We start from the raw sequence: 13,578 nt of genomic DNA, 5'->3' as shown, positions 1-13,578 counted from the left end.
GCCCAGGAGTGTTGGTGTTTGGTCATCCTGTGATGGGCAGTCATCCTAGTCGCATGGGTGGATTTCGAGGTGTGCACTTGGGTGGTTAAGAAGTATGTAGTGTGAAGGGGTGACTTTGTCAGGGGTGTTGATGTATGTGTGTCCCTGCAATGTCAGCTACAGACATGTGTCACCCAGGATTTGTGTGCCTGTTTGTCTGATTGTTCAGCCCTGTGATTGTGTGCACATGTGTGTGTTGTATTTTGCGCACTGTGCAGTGTGTTGGTGTGTCATTGCAGTTCTGGCTGACTCCTACTTGTTGTTGGTGCCTTTTGTGAGTATGCAGAGTGTGTGACTGTCAATACTGTGTTGTGTTTTGTTGATCAGCCATGTGTCTTCATACGGTTTGTGGTGCAGACCTGATCAGCCACACTGACATTGTGGGTGTGTTTTCTCATGCATTGATGTCTCATGGAACTGTATTGCCTCCAGTATGGCATGTGGTTTGTCATGTCATACCATCCCCTATCTTTGCTTCTGATTCCTAGCCATTGTGAGTATGCAGTCCATCTATTTGTGTATGGTACACTCCTACCATGTCCACTACTGATGTACACAACACTTCACTTTCATCTCAGCTGTCTCATTGGCTTGCCTGTGTGCCTCCCCATCACTTCATTTGTGACACTGTGCTTTGTATGGCAGATCTGTGCACAGGAGCAATGTGCCACTCAGGAAATTTCTTCAATTGGTTATATGTTATATTCAGCTACTGTTTTTCCATCATGTTTTCTCATATGTAGTTCAACTGTTTGTGCTGCACAGTCCTCTGGTTATGTTGTTTTCACTTTGGGGTCTCAGACTTGGGCATCTGTGGGTGTTGGGTTAGGTGTATGTGTGTTTGCTGAGGTACTGCTTGACCTCCTAAGTGTGGGGTTGTCTGTATGCTGTTTTGATTGTTGTTGTGGGTGTTCATGGTATGTCACTCATATCTGTGTGGAACTGGTATGTTTGGTGTGCACACACTGCTTGTCATGCATGCAGTGCTGTGAGTGTATGTTGCCTTGTCCTTGCCTGGTGTACATCCCTTGACGTCCTGCTGTGTTTGGAATGTGGTTTATTGGCATGTGCATCTGTTGTGCGTTTGATGTGGCTGTGTGCAGTGTTTGGGCTGTGTTGGCTCTCTCAGATGACAGTTGCTTTGTGTGTGATGTTCTATTTGCATGTCATTGTGTGTGACTTGTTTTTGCATTATGATACATTCTGATGTGTGTTGCAAGTGTGGTGTCCATTACTTGTGTGTTTGTCACATGCAGCAAGGTTTATTATTGTTATTGGGCTTGTTTTGGGTGCACACTTGTGGTATGTCCCCTCATATTTGACCTGTCACTTGTCAGGATTGTGCATGTGCAAGCATGTAGTACACTATGACACCATGTTGACTTGATGGGTGGTGGGGTATGTCTGTCTGTGTTTTCTTATTGGCCAATTGCTCCCAGATTGTCTTGTGATGATGCCCTTCTTGTGTGTGCTGGGCTCGCAAACACTGGAGCAGGTCAAATACTTTGACTATTTGGGTGTACGCATCAGCGATAGGTTGGCCTGGATGCCCTAAATTGAGAAGAGCGTTGTGACCCTCCAGCATGCTGACTGTGCTATAGTCAGGAGGGCCAGGGCGTCTTCTTATCGCCCTGTGTCGCCTTTTTTAGAACTCCTTGGGGCTAAAGGTCTAGGAGCAGCCCTTTATGGTGCTGAGCTCTGGGGGTTGGAAAATGTAAAAGATCTAACCCTAGCTGAAAATAAATTCATCAGGGCAATCCTGAACCTACCGGCGAGCACCCCCCTATAACCGCTAAGACTTGATCATAGCCTAAACCCCATAGACCATTATGCCAACCTCATGGCACTCCTGTCTTGGTTCAGAATCTTGACCAGTAAAACAAAGGTCCCGTTGAAGGTGCCCCTGGAAGAACTAATTGCTTTGCACAAATAATCAGGCCGTATAAAATGGTTCAATAAAATCAAGGATTGGCTTCTGGCACTGGGGTTGGGGTGTGTTTGGGAGGTCCCGGGCTCCATAACAAAAACAATGGTGCCTCTCCTTAAAAAAGGTTTGGGGAGTACATGGATCACCAAAATACAGAAAGTATTGCACATGGCACTTTAACCACTATTTTTTTAAATTTTAAAGGAGTCTTTGGTTATGAAATATTTATGGATGATTATTGAACCCCCTCAGGCAAAAGCTTTGTACATTAAATTTAGACTTGGGACCTCACCATTGAATCATAGAAGTAGCACGTGGGGGAATGCAGTTGTAACACCTCTGTGCCCTAAGTGTCACACCAGTTCTAACACCAATGATCATTTTCTTTTTGTTTGTCCCACCTATGCTGATCATAGGAAAACCTGGATAATCCCAGTTTGCAGCCTACTGTCGTTCAGATCTCCTAGTGAAGCTTTACGCATCTTTAGATCTGATACAACATGGTGGCTCGTATTTGCAATATCAAGATTTTTGTTGTATGCTTGGTGGAGAAGGTCCAAACTGCATTAAAGTGCCTCTGTAGATATGACTGGCTAATACCTACTTTTATATGTTCTTGTGATGAAATCATGTTTTTTATGTACTCCCTCTAGTGCTGCTATAGTTCACCTGTCATAAGATTTTCATGAAATATGGGTTTTTAACATTTTATCGTTTTATATTTATGAAATGATTTAATTACTGTAAATGATCATATTTTTGATTGAATAAAGAATATATACTTCTTGTCTGTGTTGTAGTATGTTGTCTGTGCATTGTTCCTGACTGATGATGTTGTGTACTCCTGTTCTGTCTGTGCTCCCATTGCCTTACCACAGTTTTGCTGCACAGGTCATGTCTGGTCCTGTTGCAGTTCTTTGTGTGTTTTTATTGAGTTATGTGTTTGGATGTTGTTTTTGTGCAAACATTTTTTCTGGCATCCCTGAGTGTGTGTGATGTTTGCGGATACCCCCCAGGGAGTTTGATTGATTGTCAGTGTATTGACTGGACATTATTGGTATGCTTCAGTAAGTTTGACACTGGTGTTGTGTGGTGCAGGTGTGAGCGGGTGGTGTAGGTGTGAAGGTTCGTACTTGTGTTGAACAGTCGTGGAATGTGTCAATGTGCCCTGTGTGTAGTGCTGATGACATACTCCTGTTAGGAGTTTGATACAGATGTGTGGTTGTTCACTGTATGACTTCAGAGCCTTCCTTTCTTCGCTGTGCGTATACATGGGTTGCCTTGCTGTCTCCCCAAGTTGTTAAACTGAGGTGACTGTGATTTGACTTCACTCACTGTGCCAGCCATGTGTGATTTGATGGGCTGAGGGTGTTGTTATATGTTCCTTCTCTTGCATGAAATGTACACATGCTTGGTGGTTATCTACTTGACCTTCCATTTGTGTGCACCTTACTTTAGGTTTCCTATTTGTTGTTCTACATTGCTGCTGGCATGTGGTCTATGTATGTGGCTGTGTGTCAGTGTGGGGTATGTATGTGTGACTTGGCAGACTGTGTGTCTGGTTGAGTGATTGGTCATCATCTGTGTATGTTTTGACTCAGTTGTCTTGCCATGAGTGTTGTTGTGGTGTGTGGGTTGCCCTGGCCCTGTACTTCTGTGCTGTGTCTTCCTCTGCAGCCCCACCTGCTGAGGCTGTCTCCATAGTTGTTTTGTGTGTGGTGTCAGGTGTGGGTTCACCTGGCTGGATTTTGTTCATGGGGAGCACAGGGGGGGCACATGGCATGTCCCTTTATGTTGAGGGGGGCCTAGTATGTGGAGGTGGAGATGTGGCCCTGTGTTCTTTGTGGATTGCCCATGCCTGGTGCTGGCCCGGCCTTCTGCATTGTGCGCATGCTTTCCCATGTTTTCACTGCTGCAGTGACGTGACTGGGACATTACTTCAGGTTCGCAGTCGAAGGGTGACCTGGATGTGGAGGGGTGATTTGGTGACAGGTAGGGCATCTGTGGGTACACTTGTGGATGTGTTCCTGTCCCCACCAGGGGGTCTGGTGTGGACAGGAACCTTATATCTGCCCTGGATAATGTGTTGTTGTGTGTGAAGTTGTGTGAATGCGTACCTGCGCCAGCGTCCACGACGGTGCATGAGTTGCTGGTAGTGTATCAGGTACAGCACTAGTAAGACGTGTAGAGCTGGATCCATTGTGGTTGGGAATCAGATTTCGTGCTACACTGTCAAGCTTCCCCTGTCTCTGCTTAGGCAGTTTCTCCGCTGCGGTGGGTCTGGCTGTTTAGGGCATCCTGATTTGTACTGTGGACAGGACATCATTCCGCACGGCGGTGAGTCTCCATTCGCTCACACCACCACAGTGGCGGGCGCACTTTGATGGTGGTTAATGTAGCACTGTTTCGGACAGGTAATGGGCTATGTTTGGCCATACTAATATGGGGGACGTGAGGAACACTGCTGGCATGTGTAAAAAGCATTTCCCGCCAACACCAGCAGTGAGGTGGTGCCTCCGCCCGCCATCATAATGGGCCCCTTATTAACATTAATACTAGCTTTAGACTTTAAAGAATAACACATTAAACACCGTATTTTTTAACTATCTAACCAGGCCTCAATGACGAAAAAATTAAATAAACAAACAATACGTAACTATAACATGTAACACCTCATAACAGCACTAGTACATCTCTAAATACACTAAAAACTTTAAAAATAAGTTTAAAAGTTATTTAAAATACAGAAATTAAACCTTACCTTCTTCGACGTGAACCAGCTTCCAACCCCGAGTATCATGATTCACGTAAATAGTAGCGCTGACCTCTTTATCGAGATCCAGAAGGAGTTCCAGGGCCCTAGACTACATCTTCCATCATGCCCGGAGAACACGTTCCGTTGTACGCGAGTCGTGTACAAAAAAGGAAATAAAGAACAAGTCAGGGAAGCCGGCATTGCTGATTATTCTTGCCGAAGGATTTAGTAGCGGTGAGTCTCACAGAACTGCGGTAAGACCTGTGAGTTAACTTTTCTGGCTCATGTGTACCCCGTCTTGGGTTGGGTACACAGTTCTTTGACTGGCAGGAGGAAACACGTTTGCGAGTGTTTTTCTCCCATTTGGTGTTCGTTTTGTTTTCCTTGCTGATTTTTGATCGTAGCTCTCTCGGACAGGAGAGCTCCCTTTCCACGTTGGCCAGCGCAGGCAATCTGCTGTCTTGTTACAGAAATATACCTATTCTGATTTACAGAGTCCTCGTTGGGCTAACCAGGATTTTGGTTAGTTCATGAAGCACTGGATGTCGAATAGCTGGATATTACATGGTATGGAATCACACTATGTTCTGACTTTCCCACGTAATCCATGAGGTTTTGGGTCTGCCGATCAGTGGCTGACACATGCATGGAACACAGGAACCATACAGTGGTGCAGATAGCGTTAAGAAGATATTAACCGGGTCTGCTGTTCTTATATGATTTTCTCTCCACAACTGTTTAATTTTGTTTCCATCACAGAAGAGAGATTACTGGGGGTCATATCTTGGGATCTACCTAACAAAAGAATGCACACGGACCGTGTTTGGTATGTTATAGATGCAGCTTTTAATTATGTTCTATAATCACAGTTCCAGTAAATCCAATGTATACTTTGTTTCTTTACAGTTGGCATAATCCCTGATATCTCCCTACTCTCTTCTTACAATTGAGGCATCATTATATTCCTTTTCAGGTAGGACTGTGAACATACCGTATTTGATTGGTAAAGGAAGGAATTGACAGTTGGATTACATGCAAACCTTCAGAGTGTGTACTTAGTGTACTTGTGGTTCTTACAGATCTCCCTCCCCACTGTTACCTTCCTTTCCCTCCCTCACTTGATTATCCTGGTAGTCTGTGTATATATGATTCAGACTCGGGGGACATCAAGAGGTGGAACCCAATATCTACAGCACAATCCTGGAGACATCGGAAGACGAAGCCTGACAGTGAGCTTCTCTCCTTCCAAATGACCCAACACAAGAGCGAGCGATTACAAAATAGAAGGTCCAAACAAATATGGCAACTTTAAAAACATTTTTTAAAAATATTACAAATGTTACAGTATTTATTTACAACCCAACAATGGGCCTGATCATCAATAGTTACACCAGAATCTGTATATCCAACAGTCGAGGGGTCACCAAAAACTTTTTTAGCTTTTTTGGACTTGTCTAGGTCGCTATGTTGTGGTGTATCTTAGTTCAAAATCTATACCATCATGGATCCACCCAAATGTACATGAAAAAAGGTGTGGAGCAGAGAGAAAGCACCTCACGGTAGTAACACCAAGCAAACTGCTGGCTGGTACTTGTCAGCAGGTCCACTTATCATCATTGGTTGCTTTCTCTCTGTGAAAAGAAAAAAACGTGTATGTGTTTTATTAAAAAAAGCTCAAACCCGTCAAATCAAAATATGGAAACCTAAATGTGAATATAAGATCTATACATGCTAATGACATGCATGCCCAATGGACCCCATGAGGATATGGACAGATAATCCTCACCTCTAAAAATTGGTGAAGCTAACTAGCTTTGAATAACTTTATTCAATGCCGCTAGCTTCCCAAATTAAAAATGGTTCCCTTCAAACCATAATCAATTATAAACAGCCAACATGTTTCATTGCCAAGGGACAATTCGGGCAACTTTGTCAGGGCTACTGGGGTTCCAAACCAATCCTTCATGGGAGGTTCACATCAAACCATCTAGTTGCGTCCATACTGCATACCGGCAACCATTATAACAAGGGACAATTCGGGCAACTTTGTCAGGGCTACTGGGGTTCCAAACCAATCCTTCATGGGAGGTTCACATCACACCATCTAGTTGCGTCCATACTGCATACCGGCAACCATTATAAAAAGGGATATTCAACACGCGTCAATGGATCGCGTTCCACCACAGTGATTGCCCACAGGTCCTATCACCGCTACCAGAACTGTCCGGTCCTCGATTAGGTGCACCTAATTGAGGACCGGACGGTTCCGGTAGCGGTGATAGGACCTGTGGGCAATCACTGCGGGGAACGCGATCCATTGACACGTGTTGAATCCCCCTTTTTGGGTGGATCGACTGTTGGATATACAGATTCTGGTGTAACTATTGATAATCAGGCCCATTGTTGGTTTGTAATACATTGAGATGGGGCCGCCTGATCATTTCTTCCCCATGTAGCTCCTATTGTTTGGATGACAGTATTTAATAAAACAACATTACATTACTTTCAACCTTTGTAAAATTAAAATTAATAAATATTATAACATATACAATATTTAATATTATAACTCCATAAAATTAAAACTATCAAAAAACAATGTATAAAAAATTGTACAGAATTTTTTTGTGCATGAGAAAAATAAACATTGGACAAAGAAATGTAATAATTGGAAACATATGTGGTAGTTATCAATCTTATAAATATTAATATTATTAATTAAAATGTATTATGTTTGTATACAATTATAAATATGAATACATTTATATTATATAAAAAAATTGAAACTTTTATTTGTATAAATATGTCCAACATATCTGTTATTGTAAACACTGTGATTAATAATAAAAAAGTATGAACAATATTCTGAAAATCATTATTCTATATAAAAAAATACAAACTTTTGTAAATGTACATTACCTAATTTCAGAAATGTATATACAAATATGTTTCCAAATATTTGATGTCAAAATAAAAAAATGATTTCATTATCCTACACAAATTACCCAAAATGTGTCATTACTTCCAAAATAAAAAACATCTGTTGTACTGTTATAATTATTTTTGTATTTATTGTAATTTTTTTTACATATACAAACTACACTTTCTTCATTATAAATATTGTACCAAATTAATGTGTCCAATTTAGGGTTCCATTAGCATGGCGGGCGGATCGCCACCGCCCGACTAGCGGTGGAGATCCACCCGCCAAAACAACCCGCCGGACGGCCTTTTACCCCATCACATTAGCATGGCGGGGGTACCGCGGCGGACGGAAAGACCTTCCACCACTTTTCCGACGTAAGGCAATCATTAAAATTGCCTACAGGGCAGAAAAGGCCTATAATATTGTGGCGGTGCCACCGCCATTCATATTATGATGTGGGTGGTGTTATGTCTCTCCATGGTGGGGACTCCCCAGTGGAAAGGCATGCAGGAATCACTATGAGGGCCAGTTGTGGGCCCCCATTGTTGGCCCCCAGGGGGGTGGGGGCTGCACTTGGGGGATACCCATGGTACCCCCCTAGATTGGCATACACAAGGAGGCAGGCACCTTGCGGTGCCTGTCGCACGGCGGCACACATGGAAAAAGCTAAATATGAGGAGAAATGTAATAGTTCTCCTCGTATCGCCACCTTAAGACCAGGATTTTCCTGGTCCTAAGTTCCACGCTGCCACCTATTATCACCTCTCTTTATAATAGGGGGCAGCGTCGAAGTGAATGGGTGTTGCTGTTGAACGCCCATCGCAACACCCACTGTACACCCCTTTCATGCAAAATTTAGCATGAAAGCAGCACTATTATCAAGGCAGCGTTAAGCCAATTAACATGGCTTTAAGCCACGTTAAGTGGCTTAACGCTGCCTTGATAATAGGGAGCTGACCCTATCGCCACCACAACGTCACAAAAAGTGATATTGTGGCGGCAATAGGGGCTTGATAGTTTGCCCCATAGTCTTGTAGCTGATAATTTAGTAACTCTAGCTATATAAAATCAGATAATAATCACATTTCACACAACACCCATGGAATCTGATGCTTTCCCAGGGTTTACAAGGTTTCATAAACCTGGGAATGCATCAGATTCCTACACCTTCTTATGGCGCAACAAGGAGAAATACCTTTATTTCTCCTCGTTTTTCTTTTTTTATGTGTATTGCATTCTGCAGCACATGGAGGGGCATATTCACGAGGGCATTGTGCCACTGGATCATCACTTTTTCTGATGGTCTGGTGGCACAATGCCCTGCTCCATGTTTACAGGGCACACTAAGCTACTTTGCATGGCTTAACACTGCCTTATAAATATGGCGAAACTCACCGTAGTTTTCTGCCACAAGGAGGCATGCAAAGAGGTGTTGCTATGGGAGTTCCCACACAACATCCATTGCTTTTTAACACTGCCCCAGATGTACATAGATCTGTAAATCTGTGGCAGCTGCAAAAACGAATGCCTTCCCTACGAAGCAGGTGCCCTTGCACCATGGTGCAAGGGGGCCTGCACTGGCCCTAGGCAGCTTATTTAGCACCTGTGCAAGGGAAAGCACAGGAGCTTGACATATTCTTGTAAATACAGCACATGCCTACATTTTCTAAATGCTGCATCATAGCCAAATTGCTTGCACATCACACTGTACCATTTAGTTGCATACATGCCACACAGAAAGAGGAAAATGTCTCTTCTTAATGTTTGTGTGAAGGAAGGTGTCCCTTTCCGCACAAAAACAATCATCCCTGCAATCCAGGCACCCTTGCGCCATGGCACATGGGTCTCTGCATTGATACATGGCAGCCCTTTGTGCACCAGCGCAAAACAGGAGAAAAATGTGCTGTATTTCACAGATACAGCGCATTCCTGCCCTTTTCTTTTGATGCAGGGCAGCGCAGCAAGATTCCTTGTGGTGCTGCCCTGCACAAAAACCTGGTAAATGTGGCCACTAGTTTTCAGATTAACATTTCAGAAGAAAGTAACCCTTTGCTTGAGCATTTATTGAGAAGGCTCAAAATCGGACCATGTTTTGAAACATTGGACATTTCTTGCATTTACCGATAACCCCAAGTACTAGAATTATATCTGTCGATTCAAGAACCAAGAGAAGCCTAATTATTTGTTTGTCTTTGTTATGGTTATCCTCTGACGACTCATTTATGTATGCTACCCCCTTGTTATCTAGGGTGACTCTGGAGGACCTCTGGTGTGTGCAGAAGATGGTGGCACCTGGTTCCTAGCAGGCATTGTGAGCTGGGGATACGGATGTGCTGTGCCCAATCGTCCTGGAGTCTACACCCGTGTCACTGTTTACACTGAATGGATTCAGCGATATGTGACAAATATAATATTCCATCAGGGAGTATTCCACAAACCCAGTAGCAGTACAACCAGCATCTCCTCTACAATCTTCTCTTCCTTTCTTACAATTTTGCTTCTTATTTTATTGAAAGGAATCTAAAAGTGCATGGACCATGTGGTTTTTCAAGATGTTTAGACACATATTTCTTAACCTTCTGAGGGAGATAACTGTGTGAAGGGGAAATTCTCCTATGATCATCCACACACTTGACTGGTGCTGTAATACAGTCATTTATCAATGGATTTAACCGCACAATCAAGGCACAAGCAAGATACCAGATGAGATCCAACAGTAATGAGTGTTAGACATTTCTGTCATAAATTTCTAAACATAAAAATAACAATGAAAGTTTACCTTCCTGATCACTCATGGTGATGTCAAGAGAGAAGGGGGAGGTGCTGAAGGAGTACGTAAAGGCAGATATATCATGTATCTCAAATTATAAAATAAAAAATGTAATTTTTAAAATACTTTCATGCTTGCATCACTTTCATCCTACGTTTCATCATAAATCAAATGCTATATATACATAATTGTTGTATCCAAATATTATCATGGCTGTTTGCAGGATATTTCAGGTCAGGCCAACTTTTACATTGGCATAAATCTTTGTTCATGCCCTTCCTAGTCAAAATGGGAACTATGGGGCATATTATCAAGGCGGGTGATAAGAGATGATTGCCGCTTTAAGCGGAGATAATTTTATCGCCCTATTAGCAAGCTGTCGCTAACAACAGTTAGCGACAGCTTGTAGGCGATAGCGAGCGGTTTGGGGCCCGCTTTGCATGTCAGCGATATTTATCGCTAATAACATGCAAAGGGGGGGTACCCAACCTGTTAGCGACTGAAAGCAGTCGCTAACATCGCTATCGCATATTATCAACTCTGACCAGTTCTCAAGCTGTATATCCAATGAGAGGTGGATATTCAGGCTAGGACACTGTTAGCGATAATACTTGAATATCACTGGATTACCAGCGATATTCACGCATTTTGCTGCTATCACCGGAAATTTTATTGCTTTAGAGATAAACGTTGCTAATAGCACGTTATCTCTGCGATAAAATCGAGCATTGCGCAGCGATGAAAAAATTGTCGCTAAGCTTATTTAGCGATAAACATTGCTAGTTGTTGGTAATATGCCCCTATGTTCTCGGTTGTTTAGTTTTGCCGTCACTCCCTTCCAGATTTTGCTATCCATGGACCCCATTATTTCTGGAATTTTCTTGCAGTATATAGATCTCATGATCAATTATTTACTAGCTACATCCATGGGCAGATTTATCATTCTTTCACACAAAACAGCAACACAAATTGCTGCATTGCATGAAAGGGAGATGGCAGAAATTGATGATATCTATCAAGATATGGCACATTCCTGCACTCTGCTTACACTGGCACACTGTCTTCGGTTTACTGCCATCAAAGGCACCCTTGCACCACCTGCACAGAAATAATCCTCTGAGGCGTTTTCCTCTTTGCAACACACTTAGAAAGAGGAACCAAGGGGGTGAAATAAAGATATTTCTCCTCGTTGCACCTCCCTTAACACCATCATTGCTGCAGCAATCCCCGACTGTGCTGAAGAACTCAGAAAACAATGCAATCATGACGAGCTCAGCTCGTCATGAGCGTACGAGAGGTGTACCTCATGACGAGCTGAGCTCGTCATGAGCATCGAAGGGGTTAAGAAGGTGTCGCATTTTGACACAACCACAGACTTACCAGTTTTGGTAAATCTTGGAATGCTCAAAAATCCATAGGTGTTTATGATAGTTCAGAGTTGGGTCAAATTGAAATAAATATGGTGCAACCCTCCAATTAGCATCACTCACAAGACTAGGACCCATTCTTGCATCAATTTCCACTCTCAGGTGATGAATTTTTGTCACCCTATTTTGACCAAAAGAGCTATTTCATCATCAAAAACAAATCTTAAATGCAACTCCAAATTGTAGTCAATAATGAGAGTTTAAAGTAGTTTTGAAGACTTTTATTTTCAGATTACAAGTTTAGTAAATTCAGATTCTTTATGCATTAGTCAAATATCAGTCAGATATCAGAATTGATAAAACAAATATGGTTAGGGCAGATCATATTAAGACAATACATTCAGCTTGTTGCATAATGGAAAGAATCCCTATTCTAACAAGGACGCAAAATTGGTGTCAGTCAGAACCCATGAAGAGCTCAACAATGAAAGACAAAAGTGTGAATAGAGCATGAAACTCATAATCAATTATTGCAGAACTTCCCATAAAGATAGGTACAAAATATTTAGTAGAATCTTTAAACAGCATAGGGCAAATAAGCATTGGCAAAAGCCAATCAGAAAGAGGTAAAGCATAGAGTGTCTGAAGAAATAGCAAAAGGGTTCAGCTAAACTGTGTTAATAACACACACGTTTATGAGACAGAATGAATTAATGTTGCAAGACATGTGACCGTGGTCTTTCATCGTCAGCCAATAAGAATTGAGTATTCTCCAGAGGGCACATTTCTCTCTCTGGTTCTCACAAGTCTTCAGTCGAACGCAAGCTGCAGCAGGCTGTATTTCTACGTTGCAACAATAAATCTAACTTCACCTGGCACATTTCAAGTTTGCCTTTGTTTTCCATGATTTCACTACATTTCCTACCCTTCTATTAAAGCAAAATGTATTTTAACTAAACAATAATCTGTGTAAAAGAATTGCCTCTGCTACAAGTAAAGAGATTAATTAAACAGGATATTCATTAATTTGAAACCCACCTTTTTAAAAGATGAGGTCATGAAAAGAGCATGCACTTTGTACTATGTGTTTTTCTCCTTACCTCAGCAAGTAAAACACAGTTTATGTCAGTTATGAATTTGTTTCTGTGTAAATGATAACATTTAGCAGCAACGAAATACACCTTATCAGTAAGGAAAGTATGCAAAAAGAAGAGGTCAAGTTCGGAGTTACATGCTGTAATTTATGTGAACCATCAACATTATTTCACAAAACAAAAGAAAACATTACTTTCTATGTTAACTGAAACAGTTTAGGGTTTCAAGCAATCTTTCTGCAAAAGGACAAGGCTACGCTGAGGTCAGCTTTTCAAGCACAGTTTGCTCTTTTTATTCAACCCATTATTTTAGCAAGCCGTTTATGGCATATTTAAGATTTACATTAACACGTTATATTTAAGATGTATATCAACAACTTATATTTTAGCACTGTGTTTTATAAAATCGGCACATGCTACATTTATGACAAAATCTAAGTCAGACAAATTAAGCTTGAAAAACCATAAAAAATGTGTGCAGGGTTCAGTACTTCCTAAAAGAACATCTATTAATGGAAAAGTATAGTTAAGGCCTAGTGTGTTTTGCAACATTTGTCTACATGTCATTTTAAAATGCCTTTTTGGTTAACAATTGAAGCCAAAATAACTATTGATGAATTTTACAGGCAGCTTTTTGCATTATCAGTTACTTTGGAAAACCCATGCTCCACCCGTGGAACGCCTTCCTAGGGAAGAGTAATGT

The 13,578-nt window shown here is 41.8% G+C and overlaps 1 protein-coding gene across 2 annotated transcripts in view; it reads left to right on the top strand.

The window, feature by feature from the left end:
• The window catches only part of LOC147703608 (serine protease 27-like), a 454,299-nt gene extending 443,814 nt beyond the window's left edge, over positions 1 to 10,485 (top strand). Inside the window, exon 6 of one of the 2 annotated variants that reach the window (XM_086931944.1) lies at positions 9,893 to 10,485. In XM_086931944.1, coding sequence (XP_086788070.1) covers positions 9,893 to 10,168 — 276 coding nt within the window. In that variant the 3' untranslated portion in view covers positions 10,169 to 10,485. The remainder of the gene's footprint in view (positions 1 to 9,892) is intronic. The other variant, XM_086931945.1, reaches the window with a different exon arrangement.
• Positions 10,486 to 13,578: the final 3,093 nt, after the last annotated feature.

Source organism: Lissotriton vulgaris, chromosome 7 (assembly GCF_964263255.1).
Source record: "Lissotriton vulgaris chromosome 7, aLisVul1.2, whole genome shotgun sequence".
Classification (NCBI taxonomy): Eukaryota; Metazoa; Chordata; class Amphibia; order Caudata; family Salamandridae; genus Lissotriton; species Lissotriton vulgaris.
The sequence above is the reverse complement of the archived record's forward strand: the minus strand, read 5'-3'. Positions and strand labels throughout refer to the sequence as shown.